We start from the raw sequence: 18,635 nt of genomic DNA on the forward strand, positions 1-18,635 counted from the left end.
TTTATGACCCATATTAAAGCAACTGTCTTTGGGGAAAAGAAAAGAAAAAAGAAAAAGCATAAAATGACATTTGCCTCTTGAGCCCTTAATGCCTTTATAAATGGCCATTTTTTAATAAAGGCGTATGAGCTTGTATTGCCTTTACACAGTGAAATGTAGTAATAGTTGACCTTAAGGTAATGCCTAAATCAGACTGCAATGACATGAAAGGCTGGATAGGATTTTGAGTAACTGCTGATAACTATTTAGCGCTGAATGAAGAGGAACATATGTATCTTACCACTAACCACAATAAATGTGCTGTTGGCACTAAAGGTTAGTGATCCAGCTGGAACTGTGTCCTGTAGACTTTGCATCCATTCATTTTAAATATAGCGGTCATTTGTTGAAGTCATATTTTCAACTGATCATCAGAGGGTCTTCAGCAGAATCTGCCTCTGATTCCCGAGGTAGGTCAGGATCATCATTACCATGGCTTTGATATCACTCCTCTTTGCATCGCATGAAAGTACTTGTATGCTGCTAATTCATCACATTAAGAACTGTGGATTTGCTATGATACCTATGCGTGTGTGTATCTATGCATGTATTATTTTCTTAAAATTGGGACAGGTAATAAAATCAGATATAACTTAGTTTGGCTTTGTGTAGCATATACAGAAAAGAGTGGTATAAAGATGGATCATACTGTTGCACATTTACAGGTTTCCTTAAATACCTGGATTTGATAAAAGAGCACCTCACCAACTGCATCATGAAGTTAGTGGGTATATTTATGACATCTTTGTTATAATTCAAAGGCAGCAATTAAAACTCCATTGTCCTGTGTGTGCCTTAAGACCTGTTTCCAGGGTCGTATTTACCATAAACTGGCCTGAAACTGGAAGAGTGGAAAACATGGACTGGCACAACTCAAGTCCCCTTAAAAACTAGCTTAGCTCCTGCACTGTGACCAATGTTTTATGAAGGAAGTACCAAAAGAAGGGCACATGGTGATATTGAAAATTCATTCTTCGTGACTTATCTTCCAACAAAAAAGGAGGGAAATTTTAACAAAAGATGTCTTTTTTTTGACCCATCTTTTGAATTACTGGGCACAACAGATACTGTTGAAATCTGAGATTCCCAGTACCTACAAAGTATATAAAACAAGGGTGTAGCTCTGAAAGCACAGAATTTTGTGAGAAAGCTCCTCGTTAGGGACAGGGAAAGATGATAGAAGGGATGAAGAGATACGAGACAAATGTGCCTGCTTAAGGAAAGATAAACTATGAGTGTTATTAATTATAATGAAGGAAAAGACTTTCATGTCTCTATAGTGCAATGAGACAAATAATACATTATTTTTGGAGGGTTTGTTTGGTTTTGGTTTTTGTTGTACAAGTCTACTGTCCTTTAGGAAATAATGAAAAAAATTGTTTCAGAAATATAGATCTTCAGCACCTACCTCTGTATTCCCATATGTTTATTTCAGTTGTCACCCATTTAGATAACAAGGGTTTAGTGTTAAAGATTTGTGAAGCTAACTTTGTTGCCACAAACAACACAATCTGTAGAAAAGCAAGGGAGGATGTAAAGAGCACAAAGTTATATCAGGATTGGAGCTGAACTTATGAGTGGGATGGATAGTAGTAATGATTATACTGAAGAAAAAGGGAGTTATCTGAGGGAGATTGTCATGGCCTTAGTTGTGTTCAAGGAAACAGTGTAAATGGAGGAAAACTAACAATCCATACTTCTGAAATGTAGAAAAGGAAGGAAATGTTTAAGATTTATTTATAGAAGACTTTAGCAGTTTAGAAAGATTTGTACAGTGTTGGAAGCACTATTCAAATTCTAATCAAACATGTTGGTACCAGTAGGAATGGTCCCATCAAATGCAGACATGAAGTCTGTGGTCCTCATAGTCATTTACTATTTCTCATTGAGTGAGTGCACTCAAGTTTGCTTTTCTATTTCTTTTTGTTGTTCTGCACTCTGCTCTGCACTGTACTGCAAGGATCTTCCTCTATAGTTACACATGCTGTATGTGTGTGTGCCAGCTTGAGACTACATTGATTCATGGGCTGGTCTGAACCCACTGAGTCATGGATTTATTATGCAGAGAAAGAGGATGATATTCCTGAATAGGGTATATTTTGGGTAAGTCAGGAAGTTTACAGTTAATGCAGTAGGAACATCCTCAAAACCTGTCAGTAATCTCCCAATTAAATTAAAAACAGTAAATCAAATCCAGGGGGTAGTACTGTAATATGTGAGTTGAGGTTATTCTGTGAAATGTCTTCTCTACCAAGAAGGATGACAAGGGAGGGATTAGCTTCAGTGTCCCCTGCATTTGCTTTCATTTGTAATTATGGGAAATGCATTCAGTGTACAAGGGAATCATTGCTGTCCTGCTGTTTTATCATTTCTTTATGAGATAGTGTTGATTTCGGCAATGAAATGCAAATTTAGTTTACAGTGCTCCTTTTTTTCCATATAAAGGTTAAAATGCATATTGTAGATAACAATGTTGGTGGTGCTTTTGAAACATCCTTTGTCAGCTAATTTTGGCAATACGTGGTTTTAAATGCTCTTCAATGCAACTGCATGAGTTTTATGTTGGCCTACATGAATTAATTTTAACCCAACATGCATTTGTTACCATTTTGGCTTTAATTTGATCAAGTAATCGTAAAACCTTGGTACCAACAAAAAAAATTTTGGACGAGTCAAGAATATTTAATATATAGCATGTCTTCTGTGTCTCATGGCAAACCAAACATGAGATTATTGAAGTTGAGCCATCTTAACTCTATAATCAGAAAAGTCTCTTAACACAGGGGACTAACAAATACTCCTAGGAATGCAGATGCTGATGGATTCTGTGTTTGGAGGGTATGTTTCTGTTTACTTATAAACAAATAGTTTGTATTGCTGGTGATAAAAGGGCTCAGAATTTTAACAAGTCCTGTTAAAATTAGCCTGTGTGTAGATTATAAACAGCTCCTTTTACTAAATGCTGGGACTCCGACAGTAATAAAATACGTGCAAGAATGGAAATAGTTTTCAGCTAGGAAGCAAATTCAACATAACAACAAGGCCAGCACTAACGGAAGTTGTCTTTTTTATTGTTATCTCTTTAATTTGTCTCACTTTCCTGTGTAAACTGCTCACTATTACGCAAAGAGAGGGTGTGTGTTAACTTTGGTGACATCGTGTTACTCCCATTAAGTAACATTGCACACAGGTTCTTTCAGCATGACTGTACTTAGTATTTTTTTCGCCCCAAATGACATGAGTCAAATGACATTTCACAACTAAAGCCAAATCCCATTTCTGCTTTAGGTGGTGCAACAATAAATTTGCTGTCATGGTTAGTAAAAAGATTATATAGAAAAAGGAGTGTGAGTTTTTAATATATTTAGTATGAAAGAGTGAAAAGATAGGGAGAGGGTTTTATGAAATGAGATGTTCAGTTGTAGACAATAACAGAAAATAGCTCTGAAAATGCTGAGTTGGAGTAATGAATGAATAATGTTTAAAGTTTATCAAAACTGAAAGAACTCCTGATGTGAAATGAAGCCTCCTAAGAAAATTCTGTTCTGTCGCTGTTTTGCTTTGCTGTTGTCGCATGTCACACATGAATGAAAATGCTGCATTCTCTGGGGAGCAGTAAAGCTTCTGTGTAGGTTGTTTATTTCCTTAATCCCTCCTTCTTCGTGATTTTCAATGTCAGATATAAAATGGAAAGCCTGTAAATATAGTGATTATCATACTGATTATCACCTGCATCAGGGAACGCCCCGGCTGGCCGCTGTAACCCGAGCAGTCTCCACATGTTACAGCCACTTAGATTTTAACCTGACTACTTTATTAGAGACGTGGAGCTCAGTATGAGGTGCCCTAGGGCTGCACAGATGGGTTCTGCTTGTTTCCTGTTCTCACTGTTATTGTGAATAGATACTAAAAGGTTCTCATCGCTTTTATCTGGTTAATTTACTTTGAACTGTCCCTGGCATTCAGAGACTGCCTCACATTTCTCAGCATTTTGCAAACACCAAACTGTAGAATCCAAATGTGTGTTTTGAGCTTTATTGGCTTTTTTTATTGGAGGGGCCTTACTTCTTAAAGGGATCTCATTCTGAGAGAGGCTGATTTTTAGGGGGCCGTGGGCGCAGTCCTGACTGAAATAAGCTGCTCAGGAGTTGTTCTGAGGTTCAGTCGATGGGAGAGAAGAAAATTAAGATTGCTGTTGTTCTTTGGCATGTTCAGACACCCTGAGATTAAAGGTCAACTGCAGGAAAATCTATGATTGTATGCTAGCTGCCATTATTCATGTAGCCAGGCAGCAGACCAGGCTAAAAGATGACGCTCCAACAGGAGAATCTGAAGACGAGATACTTTTTAACAAATGTGCAATCATTTATCCTTTCTTGTGGAAGGGTCTTTCAAACCACATGTGCTATGCATGGGTGCCCCAGTACAGAAAATGAAGATGAATTCTCTCAAAGTTTCACACACAAGAAAGCATCACTTCACTGGAATGGTTTTTATTTCATGTACTGGTGTCCCATTTCCTGGCCAGACAATATTTTAACACATATATTAATGTCCTGCTGCATTAGGATTTAAAAAAAATCCTCTTAGGACAAATCAGTGTAACTTCATATTTCAATTACATGACCAAAAACCTGAGGTTAAAGAACTTATTTGGGTACAAGAAATAATTTTTAGGCAGTTTGCTTATTCTCTTCCCCCTTATCACTACCTTATTTCTCTTTTTTTTTTTTTCCCCTCTGTCACAGTCCCATTTGAGGCTTTCTTGATTGTATTGCAGTTCATTGTAAGTGCATCACTTCAGAGTGGAAGCTTGAAGGCTCCTTTTTTCCTATGAGCATAGGCTTTGTTAATCACATGCTGGTTTAGGAAAACACTGCATGATATCTTTGAACCCTACACTCCTTCTTGACAGCCAGGCTAGCAAATGTCATTGCCTGTGTGATGTACAAGAAGGGATTCAATTGTAAGTAAATTGTCAAAGTGGCTAACCTTGCCCGCACCCAATTGTCAGGACCATGATTCAGTTTTTCTGTCAACATCAGCTAAGGCTAACCCGGTCAGCCTTATGTTTCTGCAGTGAAGCAGCCTGAGGAGTTGTGCTTTTCAGCTTATCACATTTTATTAACCTCAACTTACTGTTGTTATAATCAATTGTACCCACATCAAATTCTTCTATTGCCCCCAAATTGACAGATAATGTAGGTCCACAGCACTAAAAACCTCTGCAGCACTAAAACCTCTTGTAGGGACACTGGACTGGTTTGGTGTGGTAGTTATTTTTGTTTAGTTGGATCAGCTCACCATTTTGGCTCGAGATTATCTCTCAGTTAATATCAGTTGGCAAAGATAATTTGGAAGAATGCGAGTTAAAACATAGAGACTTTGAGGGTTTTCTGCAATATTTCCGATGTTAAGGTGGAAAGTAAGGGAAAAACATTGCTCTTGTCTTCCATCCCCTTGCTTTTGTTTCAAAACAGATTTTAATTGCTCCAATTAATATAAATAAGACATGAGGACATTCTGATACCCTGATGTTTCCTCTGTTCTTTCAGGAAAAGAACATAGTTAAATTGCCTAAAGCAGTGATTAAGACATCAAGAGTATTTTAAAATGTTCATCTGATTCTACCACAAGGGTTTGAGCACATTTTGTGATCCTGGTTTTTTAATGCACTGTAGATGACACATGATTTTTTTAAATGGCTTGATAACATGTGTGCCATACATAAATGGAGATACGATACAATTTCAATTAAAAATATGTCTGAAGGGTGTTTGTCTGGATTTGAAGCAGTGGTTTCCTAGTCAAAGTCCTATCTCCAGAAGTAACTTTCCTCGCTTGGAAAAAAAATACTGTACCCTCTTTATTTGAACTTGTGAAATGTGTTGACATTGTACCGTTGTTGGGCTTGAGGGAAGGAGGGGGAAGCTTTTGGTGCGACTATCAGAATCGAACAACTGTATATGGCTATATTGAGATAATCGTGTAAAAGGAGAACTGGCTGAATGAGTTTCAAAATGTGTTATTTCTTCATTATCTAGCACTTTATAATTAACTGTTCTTTTTTTATTATTTCAGGAAGCTGCCACTTTTGCTAGAGAGCAAGGCTTTGAGGTGAGTTAACCCACAATTGCACACTAAACAGATCCTAAAGGTTTTTTTCTTGCTGATAATGAAGTTCTTTTGGACAATGATTGATGTGCTATTATACTCTCCAAGCCTCGCAGCGGTTGCCATGGAAACTTGGCAGTCGTCATGGTTTCTTTGTTCTGCCAGCTCAGTGTTATGACGCACTCTGCTAGGTCTGCACCCAACATCGCCTACAGATGTTATTTATTGAATTTTGAAAAGCCTCTTGGGAAGCCGAGAGGTTGGGCACGGTTTCAAGCTGCCTCTGCAGATATGGGACCTGTCAGTTTGTTCAGTTAAAAAGCTACCTCATTAGCTGCATTACACTCCAGAAGGATTCGCTGCTAAAGCAGTGGTGAAGCAAGACTAAATAGTGAAATATAACACCGCTTAAATAACTTAAACCCTGCCATATGCGGATTATCATTATGCAAATGAATTTTAGAAAGGTTGTATATAAAATTGTTAGGTACTGATTAATGTAAACCATGCTTCTACAAACAGCTTCTTTTAGAAAGGGTAGTGTGGAATTTGTGTTTCAAAACATATTCGAGTTGGTGTTTTCCATCTGTGCTCTAAAAATGTCTGATCCTCTACTTTCTTGAAGTAAACACTGTTGATTTTACAGTGATTTTCAGAGCTTTTGATTTCATCTTCTCAAGGTATTTATTTGACTGGTACCACCCATTGGCTACATTCAGATAGCTTAATCTGGAGAGCCATCAGCTATTGGTCTCTAATGCTGAATTCAAATAGGCAGGTTTTAAATACTGTAATTAATGTGACAAGGCTTGTGCTAATTTTGCAGATAGTAAGTGATCTTACTGAAATCTAAATTGCAGAACTGAACACACATAAATCCTTTTACGTGTTTTTTTCACTGGAATAAGACCCACCTTAATTGATTTGTTTGCAGTGTGAGAGAATAGATAGGAGTTTGACTGCTCAACACCCTTTTTGCATAAATAATAGAAGCCGCGCAATTCAAACTGCATCACTTTGAAAATGTGCCACTTCTGTGTGTGGATGGTTGCATATAAAAAAAGAGGGAAAGACTGACAGCTTTTGTTCTACAATTTAGATTTCTTTAGAACCATACACCAGCACGTACATCAATGCCATCACTGTTTCAGATATTAAACTGTGGGCTGTCCCATTTCATTTTATGTTTCCCAAATTCATGTGGCTGCTTTGTAGAAATCAAGACTTTTTATCACTGTCAATTTTCATTTGTATAATCTATATTCTTAAGCATAAAAATACACTTTGAGTTTATGCTAGCAAATGAATGAATTTCACAGATGCCTCCAAAATATGAAGCATAAGAAATTATTGGTACCCTCTGGTAGCTAGACAATAAAAAGAAAGGAAGTAGTGTATTAAGTCTACCCATTCTATATTTTTATTGCCCCCTTGAGCTAAAGACTTTGAATGTGCCTGGTTTAAATTCAGCTCTAGTGACAAACTGCTTTTGCTGGTGTCTGCTAACTACCATCATATTAACCTTTCCATTAGTGCTTGCTTAGAGATTTTAGCACAGTTCCTCCTGAACATCCTAAATCTGCCACATTTGATTACAGCATATCAGTAAAGTGCACAATGATTATGATCTTATCTCTTATTGCCCCCTTGCTTGGCAACGACTCACATGTCAAGTTTGCTGACAGAGATGTGTAAAACTTGATAAGCATCCACAGTTGTGTTTTCCCATTGTGCTGTGGAGGCAAAAAAAAAAATAAAAATCATACTTAAATAAAGTATCCTACAAAAAACTCAAAGGAGCTTCAGTTAGGCTTTCAATTAAAACCAAGGAAAGTTTCCAGCAACTCTCAAAAGCTTGAAACATTGATTCTGTGATTTATATTGAGAATAGAAAACTGGTAAAAATGGCAAAGGGATGGAAAGGACTTGACTGACCAAGGCAAAAAACAAGAGGATGTTTATCATAGAAGTGATGAAAAGTTGCTGGTGGCTGCAATTGAATTTAATCAGAAATATTTTAGCATAGAGAATCAGGTGTTCTACCTCACAGTAATTTCAACAGTTTGGCATACTAAATGCATCTCGTAAACATGGATTGAGTTAAGTGTATCTGGAAGAGTTTTTGAAGAGGAAAAAAAAGTTTCAATCAAGACAACTTCAGGAAAATATACACCTTTTCTGGAGAAATAAAATCTTATCATAGACAGGAGAAAATGCTTCAGTGACAGAAATCTGGTTTGTTCCTTTGTAAGGGAAAGTCCACTGAAAGAAGTTTTTATGTTTCACCTTACCAGCAGTTAGTTTTCCATTGTACTTTGCTGAAATACTGGGTACTTTTGTAAAATCAATCACGATATTTGAAGACCGTTATTTCCTTCACTTTATCTTCTGATCAACACTTATCTGTAATAATCAGAAGTAGAACATTACTTTTGATGTGGTCTCTTCCTGGAGAGCGTCAGTGTGGGGTTGAGGGTTTTTTGTGAATTTCACGTTCTGTGACATTTTAAAACTATTAAATAATGTCTGCAAAGACAGTGCTTCATCCTAATTGTACGTTGCAGTCATCTCCATAATCCATTGTAACAGGCACAATTTTTATCCCAGGGAAGCTCTCAGACTTGGTTTCCATTAAAGTGGTAGAATGGTTGTCAGTATATTTTAACTGAATGTTTCTAAGACGTTTCAGATAACAAATGTTTATGAGGTTTTGTTTTTACAAAAGGATAACTTACTGTTTCTTCTGTGTGGGAATTAGGAAAGCAAAATTCTACTTTAAATGTAATATTTAGGGTTCAATTCTGTCTGTCAACCAAAGAAGGAAAACAAAGTGAATGGAACAGTAGGTATCTCAGGGATTGGTAGCAGCTGCCAATACAAAATAACTTCTCTTGTTAGAGATAGAGGTCTCCTCCTAAGTACATATTGGCTGGGGAACAAAATCAGAGTTTTGGTACCCTGAACTGGATTTAGGTCTTCAAATTAACAAGGTACACTGCACAGGTCCACTGTTTTCAATGGTTTTAATGGCCTGTTTAGGTCAGGGCTGTGGTAGTCCCAGCTACTGGGTATCTGTTCAGAGACAGAAATCAGAAGACGTAGTTTGTCTAGTGTAGTTTTTCACATATTTTGTCTGATCCTGGGATATCTGATGTGCTTTCTTCACATGCACATATTCCACTTACTTGCTGGAATGAATGCCACATGTGAGTTTTTTCAGTTGCAGCATCAATAGGCAAATCATGCTTTAGTGAGATTTGTATGACAGCTTTGTTAAATCAGATTCAAGTATATAATTGGATATGTTTGAGTATCCTGTGAATTTGGGGCACATTATTGAGGCTTTAGGACCACAAACAGTACAGTCTTATCAGCCGTGTCTGTAGACAAAGGATGTATAAGAAAGTCTCAGTATGTGGGCAGGTACGAGTCAGTGCAAAATAAATATTATACATATATATATTATATTATTTGAAAATATTATATATATTCTGAACAGAAATAGCAGATGACAACATTCCATGATGTTTGCCTGACAATGAAATAAGAGGCATAGTACCTCTGCAGTCTTAAGTTGTAAATATTCACATATTGTATAAGGTCACAGTTGACCTTCAAAATACAACATAATGGTAAAATGGAGATATATTGTGCATAAGTTGAAGCCTCCTCAGCATTGACGTTGAAGCTCTTCCACTATATAAGCTCTATTTTATTCTCTTCCTTTGAAAAAAATTAGTATAGAAAGTGATTTTGTCTGAAAATGGTCAAGTTAATTTTCACAGAAAATGCTATTCAGTTACTTTTAAAGTCTGCACAGTCAGACACAAATCTCCAAATCACTCTGTCTGGAAATTTCTGCTTTTTTTTTTAAATTACCTTTTCCTCCTAAATACCTTCCTTGTACTTATGCTTTACATCCTTTTTATGTATTAATTCTTCCTGAAAACATTTGTGCTTTTTACTTTCTTTCACTGTCTACTTTATTTCATCCTTTACCATCATTCTTCACTAATCTCTTTCCTCAGGGTCCTCTCTTCATGTAAGTTAATCTTTATTCTTCCTTAAGCTGAAAAAATCATCTTCTGGTCATGCCGTTTTCTCCTATTATAACTTCATCATTTTCCTTTCAAAATTCAATGTGCATGTAAATACACTGCACAAATATCTTCAAGCTCTTTGATTTCTGTGCCTGTTTTACTCCACTGTAAATGAGCCTAATAAAGTCACCAGTAGCCACTTCCAACTTAGCAAAAACTAAACACCTCTCTCCTGTTTCCTTTGATCCTCATGATGATTTATTGCAGTTTCTAGTTTGTGGATCTCTTAATTATCAAGGCCTGAAATATTTCAGGGTTTAGGTTAACCTTCAGAAGCCTACATATTAGCAAGCTGAAGGGCTGTATTCTCCATTCATCCCCTGTTCAACAGCTTGTGCCGCCAGCTGATACCTGCTGTTCTTAAACTTCTTAAAAAGACATTTCAAAACAGAGGAACAGCAATTTCAATGCTTTTCTCTGGCATCTTTAAGGGACTCATCACCTTCTGAGAATTAGGGGTAAGACGGCCCCTTTTTACTGTCCTCAGTCCACACAGAGGGGGTTCAAGGTTCTTCTCTTCTCTGGTGGAAGACATTGCCTTCTGAAAGCTTTGTTAACTGTCTAAGCGGGAGGGAGAAAGAAATAACACAAATGAGAGCACAGTATATGGAAATTAAAAGTATTAGAGAATTTTAAAAAGAGATAAAGAGGCCCATAAGAAAGGGGAAACTACTTTCATGTTTGCCAAATGTGTATAAATCAATGGGCTCTCTAACTGCCACAGTTGGGGAAGAAATTAAAGGGAGGCTAAGAGTGTTGCAGAAGTAGTATGTAGTTTTTGCATCAGTGGATGTTGGTAAATATATAGCCCAGGCATATTCTCTGTCCATAGGAAAGATGAAGTGCTGGAAGAACAACAAAAAAAAGAAAAAAAAAAAGGCAAGTAACCAGGACAGAGTGATATGTAGATTATAGTTCCTGAAGCGTTTACCTGACCTTCTGATGAAAAATAATCAGACTCTTGTCAAAATGGTACATGCTGTACCTGGGTTTCAAAATAACACAGTATGCTGATTTTGAAAGATACAAATCAATATAATAATAATATAAAATAATTGTAACAACTCTGGTAAATGACTTGAAACCCCTCTGGACAGCTTTATAAATGAACTCTATTCAATATGTAATAGTGTTAAAAAATGAGTTTGGATTCATAACAAACAGTACACAAAACAATGAGAAAGTATTGTTCTGTTTTCATATATTCAACGCTGGGCCTTCACCATGTTTCACTACAGTTCCTTGTACACAAGAGCAAACTGGGAAAGTAGTGTAGTGTTGTTTAACACAGATATGAATAAAGTGGGACACAGTAAGTAGCACAGGAAATAAAGGAAGAAAAAAAAGGAAAAATACATAAATTATGGAAAGAAATAGATTACATATACCAAAGTTAATTTGCAGAACTTACTGACTTGAGATAAATCTGACAACCAAAGGTTCCCATATAGCATTGTAAATGGGTTTGATGTTAATACAATTAAATATAGGAATACCTATATTTAGATTAGATTGAGAACTAAGTCAATTAGAAATTGAAATTCTTGTGTTTCAGATCATAGGGCAACAGTGATAATAGAAAGTATAACACTCTAAGGGCAAGTTATGTTGTTAGAGTTTCGGGCATCAGTTCTAACATTCCAAGCTTGTTGCTGTCAAAGGCGCTGGGTGGACGAGAGGTTCAGTTCAATATGCCAGTTTCTCTGTTCCTACCCACATGCACAGAGAAGTACAACATCCTTTTAAAGTGAAGATTTCTGAAACTTTTGCACCTTAGCCTTAGGTCAGATAATTGATGATGTTCTGTGCCCCACTGAATGTACCTTATGCCCTTTACTTCCTTGCATCTCAGTTATGCAACCAGGGGGCACCTGGGCTGCACACCCTCTCAGGTGCTGTTTGCTTGATGAGGCCAGTTATTGTAGGGAAGTTAGAGAAACAGTATTTGTAGTCCTGCTGAAATCAGAGGGATTATAGTAGTATAAAACCTGGCTAAATTGGATGAAAATCAGGCTCAGAGTTTATCCAAAGTATTCTCTTACCAATTTTATTTTTAATTTTATGATAGGTACAGTTAGAATCCAGTCAGCAGCAAAGAAACCCACTAATTACTCATTAAGAAATGCTCTTTAATTCCTTTGTTAGCTTTGCAGTTTTGCAGCAATTGGAATAGCTGAACTATCATTATCAAGATTAAAAACAGTGGTCTCATAGTACTACATAAACCCTTCAGAGAATGAAGTATTCCTCCTTTTAAAAATCTTCCTCTACTGACAATAAAGTCTATTTTATACCTAGCTGTAAGAAAATAAATCTTTGATCTGCTAATAAAGTTCTAATCTCTCACCACTCTAGTATGCTGGTAACAAGAATTTTCTTTCTCTCTGTGAACAGACTGAAGACATTAAAGAGATAGCCCGGAAGACACAAGCCCTGCCGAAGGTGAACACTAAAAGGCAACGGATCGTGGTCTTTACCCAGGGGAAAGATGACACTGTAATGGCTACAGGTATATTTTTCAAATCTCCATTGTTGCTCACAGTAAATATTCCAGTTAAACAATTACAAGTTGTGGTTTTACAAATTTTAACTGTTAAATGGTAGTCAGAGCATTTGCCTTTTGATGTTAGTCCATATTTCTCATCTTTTATGCTTTTAATTGTTTTAAGATTCTGAATTTAAAAAGTTAATATTTCACAAGGATGCCTGAGAATTTAGTTCTGAACATCTTAAGTTCTTTTTTTATAACATAGATCTAAAATATTGATCCAGTTGGTTTTACTCAGATTTTTATAACTTGAGATTTTATCTGTGTAGCCATCTTTGCTGCAAACAAGAATACACTATGCCTGCTGAGAACAGCTGTGCAACAGTGTAGTATATTTAAACATTTGTGAAGAGGAGGAAGTGAAATCCAGTACTAAGTGAATTTCCAGGCTTTTTTGCTTTGAGCAGAAAGTCTCACTTTAGCTTTTCTCAGCCGTCTGCTCTTCAATTCTCAAAGGAGTACGTGGGAAAAAGGTGTTCTAGCAGGGATACAAGTAGTTTCTGCTGTCTAAATTGATGAAGTACGATGCACAGATTTAAGCATTATAAACGTGACTGCCTACCTTTTGACAGTCTCTTTAATTCTGTCCACCTATGCTTCTAGACTAAATAAAGCTATTAAAAACATGTGCTGTGGCAAGCCATTTTAGTAGTTCGTTCCTTCACAAGTTAAGTTATTAGTCAGGGCTGAAATCCTCCTTTGAAAATCAAGTGAAGTTGAGGAAGTTTTGCACCTGAGGGACTGGTGCTCACTCATACAATATTTGCCTCGAAATCAGAATTGGCTTCAGACTGTGGCTGCAGGCCCAGGCACTAAGCAGGTATGTCACTGCTATATAGATCATTCCTAGCAGCAGTTTGAATGATTTCTCCAATAGTTTGCCGCTTCCCCTATTTTGTTAGCTACAAACTGTTTTAAAGGAAATAGAAACCAGTCATTGAGAGTTGGGTATGTGTATCTCACTGAATGATGATGGAAGTGTTCCTCCCAGAAAGTTACTGCATAACGTGAATGGCCCATATGGAGGCACTTCCCTCGAGTGTTGTACAGTTGGCTGAGAAATAGCAGTATAGAAATGTTTTTACACATGAGCTAGTAATAATGTAGTAAACCTAAATCTTATATGTAACCCTCCTGTGCTCTTATTTAATTTTAACTGAGTATTTTTTTATTCTTCAAACTGGAGTTGTTAACAAATCCATTAATCCCTTCTTTGATATTTTTACAACTGGGAGCTTATTTGAGGACTGACACTTGCTAATCTTAGCTGTTTGTTCACTATGAAATGAACTTATATTAGAGAATGCACTTTATATGCATGATAAATGCAAGATGGATAGAGAGTGTATGCAATGGTGTCAGCTACAAAAGCAAACATGATAAATGTTAAGGCAGTTTTGAGCCGTGGGATAAGCTATTCAGTGCACAAGCATAGCTGAATCTCTTTGCTGTGTTGTTATTCATGGCAGCCAAATAAATGTCAATAATAAAAGAGAATTAAAGATTTTCATTTCCCAGAGGCAGTCCTCTAATACAGCTTGATCTTTCATTTCATTTGTAATTCATTCTCATGTCAGGATGCAATCATTCGCCAGGCTCTGTGTGTCATGTTAAGTCATTTAATAATGATTAAGAACATAAAAATGTTTGGCCTGTGGGGCAATTCTCGAAAGAGATACCAATTTGTTATTGTTTTCCCCCTTTTCTCTTCCTTTGGTGTGGACCATCTTTTTCACACCTCCTCACAATAAAATAATAATGAAAGAAGGAAAATGCATCCCTTTATTTAGCATATGATAATACCATAGGATGGCATAGAGTGCTGCTAACACACTCAGAACTAACTAGGTCTGGGTTTCAAACCTGCAGTGGAAAGTCTAAAAGTTTCTAAATGATCTTTGGAAGAATTACTGCGTTTAGGAGTTACCAGTATAAAATAATTCCTTTTTTTCTAATCTACAGGAGTATGTTTTTTGAAAAAGCAGATTGTGTGAAGTTGTTTATTCTGCCTTTCTGAGGCAACAGTAAAGTTTCATAGAGTTTGTGCCTAGATTAAAATAGTATTTGCAAAGTCAGCTATGGATTTGAGCATGCTTGTTCAAACCTTCTGCTTTATATTTTGTCCAGGTTAATAATAAGAACATGCTTATTATGTTGAACAACATGTTTATGCAGCGAGACTGTGACAAATTGCAGAGACCTCGACAAATTAGAGGTGGACAATCACCAACCATATGAAGTTTAACAAGGGCAAGTGCCAGATTCAGCAGCTGGGAAAGGGCAACCCTGGGCGCATGTGTAGACTGGGGAACAAGAGGCCGGAGAGAAGCCCTGAGGAAGGGACCCTGGGGGTCATGCCAGCAAGTTGAATATGAGTCAGCAGTGCCCTGGCAGCCAGGAGGGCCAACCCTGTCCTGGGGGGCATCAGGCAAAGCATCGCCAGCCGGTCGAGGGAGGGGATTGTCCTGCTCTACTCTGACCTGGGGCAGCCTCGCCTTGAATATTGTGGCAGTTTCGGGTGCCACAATATCAGAAAGGTATTAAGCCATTAGAGAGTGTCCAAAGGAGGGCAATGAAGATGGTGAAGGGCCTTGAGGGGAAGCTGTATGAGGAGTGGCTGCAGGCACTAGGTCTGTTCAGCCTGGAGGAGACTGAGGGGAGACCTCATTATGGTCTTCAGCATCCTCACGAGGGGAAGCAGAGGGACACGTTTCGCTCTCTTCACTCTTGTGACCAGTGACAGGACTTGGGGAAATGGCCTGAAGCTGAGTCGGGGGAGGTTTAGGTTGGGTATCAGGAAAAGGTTCTTCACCCAGAGGGTGGTTGAGCACTGGAACAGGCTCCCCAGGGGAGAGGTCTGGGAGAAGGCAGCCGTGGGGCTGGGTTAAGAGAGAAGAGTGCACCTCTTCAGTGAATTATATGTAGGTTGCATGGGGATCAGGTAATGGAAATAATGAGGAGATACACTTTGTTACAGCTCTGGGTGGAAGGAGAGGAAATAGGATGGATAAAAGAAGTTGTTGCAGGTTGCCAGGTCATTCATGAAAGAGCTCAGAATTATATATACTGGAAATTTAACATGGACTTTCTTTGGGGGTGGGGGTGTGTATATGATTTGAAGGAGGCCAGATACAGCTAGTCACTACAGGTGGAGAGAATTATGACAACAGTTATTGTTCCTGGATGTTCCAGAGAATGGAAGTATCAACAGGTATTTGAGGAGCACAGCATAGGGCAGAAAGGCACAGTTTATTGCCAAAAGGAAAGACTGATCAAACAGTTCTGACTAGTGGCTCACCTCAAACAGACTATGAGCTGTAGACACTCAGGAGTGGATTGACAGGCAACTTAGAGGTCCATGCAGCTGGGTCACATCATGGAAACAGTGAGAAGCAGTAACTGCATCAGCAGCCTCAATCTAAGCCATTCCCATTTGTCAGTCCACTTTCTTTGTCTGTCTGAATTATTTGTGTTTTCAGAGGAAAAATTTTTCTGTCTTTATAACAGAGCGCACTGGGTCTTTCTGCTGTCTGTTCGTATCTGCTCCGTCACAGCCTCCAGCCCCAAGGCCCCTTTTCTCTCCCCTTCCTTCCTGTTCTCTGTCAGTAGGAATAATTGCAAGGAAGAGGCAAGCTCAAATTCAAGCTGAGTGTGATCAGTGTGTTTTAGAGGCAAGGAAAGGAGTGTTTAGGATTGGCACACGGGAGCTGATGCAGATGAGCTGTTGACTGAATTAACTGTCAGTGTCTAATAAGACTCTACAGAGCACAAGCAAATAATCAGTCTCCTCTTCGTGTCATAGAATCATAGAATGGTTTGTGTGGAAGGAACCTTTAAAGGTCATCTAGTCCAACCCCCTCAAAATGAGCAAGGACATCTTCAACTCGAGCAGGTTGCTCAAAGCTCCGTCCAGCCTGACCTTGAATGTTTCCAGGGATGGGCATATCTGCATCTTCTCTGGGAAATTGGAGGTGCATTTTTCGATAATGCCAAATTTTATCTTTTTACTGAAAAACTTGAAGGCATTGGAGCTTCTCAGTGACCTTCAAAGTGAACACTGAGAAAAACATTTTATTTTTTTCTAGCATTGGTCCCCAACATGACTGAATTTTGATAAAATTCTCTTGGGAAAAAGCAGCCTGTGAGAGACATCTGTGATGAAACCTTTCAGTACAGAGGATTATGCTTTGGTAAAGGGACTGGTAACTGAAAATGGGATCTATGGACTTGCTTATCAGAGAATTTTATTTGAGGAACCTGTACTGAGTTAATTCCTTGTGTGGATGCTCTTCATCCATACTAGGAATTACTTGGCTATCAAGACCCTGGGCCCAATATCACAGCCTTCTTCCATCATATCCTTTTTCCCAGGCCTAAGTTTCTGGATTTGACTGAGGTTTGAGATTTGACTAAGCTTATGGGATACATTTCATGTTTCAATATTTTTTCTGTAGCCACAAAAAATACCTAAGTGGAGAGTGCAGGTGGAGTTAATGAACACATGCAATCTCCTGTTTTCAGCAGCTGGAGCTCTTAAAAATACACCAAAAATCACAAGCTCTGGCAGGAACATATATGTCATATCTATATGTGTTCTATAACATTTGTCAGAATCAAATGCTGTGAAAGATATCCCTTTTACAGAGTTGCTCATAACTTTAAGCAAATTACTTTTAGTCAGATACATTTTATGACTGGTCTTGGCCCAAAGGGAAATCTTCAGAAAGTCTGAGCAAAATCAGTTCAGCAATGGAAAAACATACTTTTATATTGAAATATTTGCATAATTCAAGAACAGCTGAAGCTACAAACTTTAACTTGGCTTGTTTTATAGCTTTAATAGAGGAAAGAAAAACAATCCAAATTTGAAGAAAATCACTTCAGCATTTTTCAAGTTATGAATGATGAAATCTGGCATGTTCAGGGATGAACACAGAATTTTCCATTTTTCCCCCCTCAACCCCTGATGTTTGCAGACCACCTCTATTTAAGGTCATGTTTGTAATAACCTCGTTTGTTAGAATATGGCAGTAAAAATGGATTTTTCTGAGGATTAAAGCTTTAAAGCCAGCTCAAGTAGGACTTACTAACTACTTATATCTTCATTTTTTGGGACACATTACTTGAGATATTTCAGGGAACCTATTAGCAGTGCTGGCTATTGTGGTAAAAAGACAGAGGTTCATCTCAAAAATTTATTAGTGCACCTACCACGTACTACATAAAAAAAGAGTTTTGTGAATTTCTGTGTGTTATTATTGTTATTTTATCTATTCCATAAATTAAACAGCATTTGCAGTGTAGACAAGTTAATATGTCACAATAAAACTTGCAACATTACCAACTTTTAGAGCCTGCCTACCAAGCTTTTGATACTGGAGTGATACCAGGCATTTGCCTCTAGGTGTTATTCTGAAACAGAATACTGAGCTAAATAGATGTTGGTGTCACCCAGTACAACCATTTTTAAGGTAATATATACAGGTGTGTTCATAAATTAGAAGTTTATATGTTTGGATAGAACTAAAACCTAATCTAAATTAAAATATTGACCAATGGTAGTATGTTTTTATGAATGATGCAGCTTCTTTTACTTTGTAAGGATCCGTTAGATCTTAAATATTTTAGTAGATTTTTTTTAAAGCGTTTGTTTGAGAAGGGTTGTCATAATTACAGAAAGGAGAGGTTTTAAGGGCCGTTCTTAGATCATGATAGCATGATGCTGTGTGCTTTTCAGGGTAATGAAAAGGGCTGATGTTCAAGTATACAGCTTGGTCCAAACAGAGGTCAGTAGGTTTTCTTTGACGGGTTGTGAGACAATCACAGAGCAGCGT

General features: G+C 37.7%; 1 protein-coding gene across 2 annotated transcripts in view; it reads left to right on the top strand.

The window, feature by feature from the left end:
• Positions 1–18,635, top strand: part of ADK (adenosine kinase) — a 277,270-nt gene that overhangs the window by 222,873 nt on the left and 35,762 nt on the right. For both annotated transcript variants that reach the window (XM_027739901.2, XM_027739902.2), the window contains exons 8-9: positions 6,121–6,156; positions 12,648–12,762. In XM_027739901.2, the coding sequence (XP_027595702.1) occupies positions 6,121–6,156; positions 12,648–12,762 (151 nt within the window). The remainder of the gene's footprint in view (positions 1–6,120; positions 6,157–12,647; positions 12,763–18,635) is intronic.

The sequence above is a fragment of the Pipra filicauda genome, unplaced genomic scaffold, assembly GCF_003945595.2.
Source record: "Pipra filicauda isolate LSUMZ 115617 unplaced genomic scaffold, ASM394559v2 scaffold15_size4787011_pilon, whole genome shotgun sequence".
NCBI classification, from domain to species: domain Eukaryota; kingdom Metazoa; phylum Chordata; class Aves; order Passeriformes; family Pipridae; genus Pipra; species Pipra filicauda.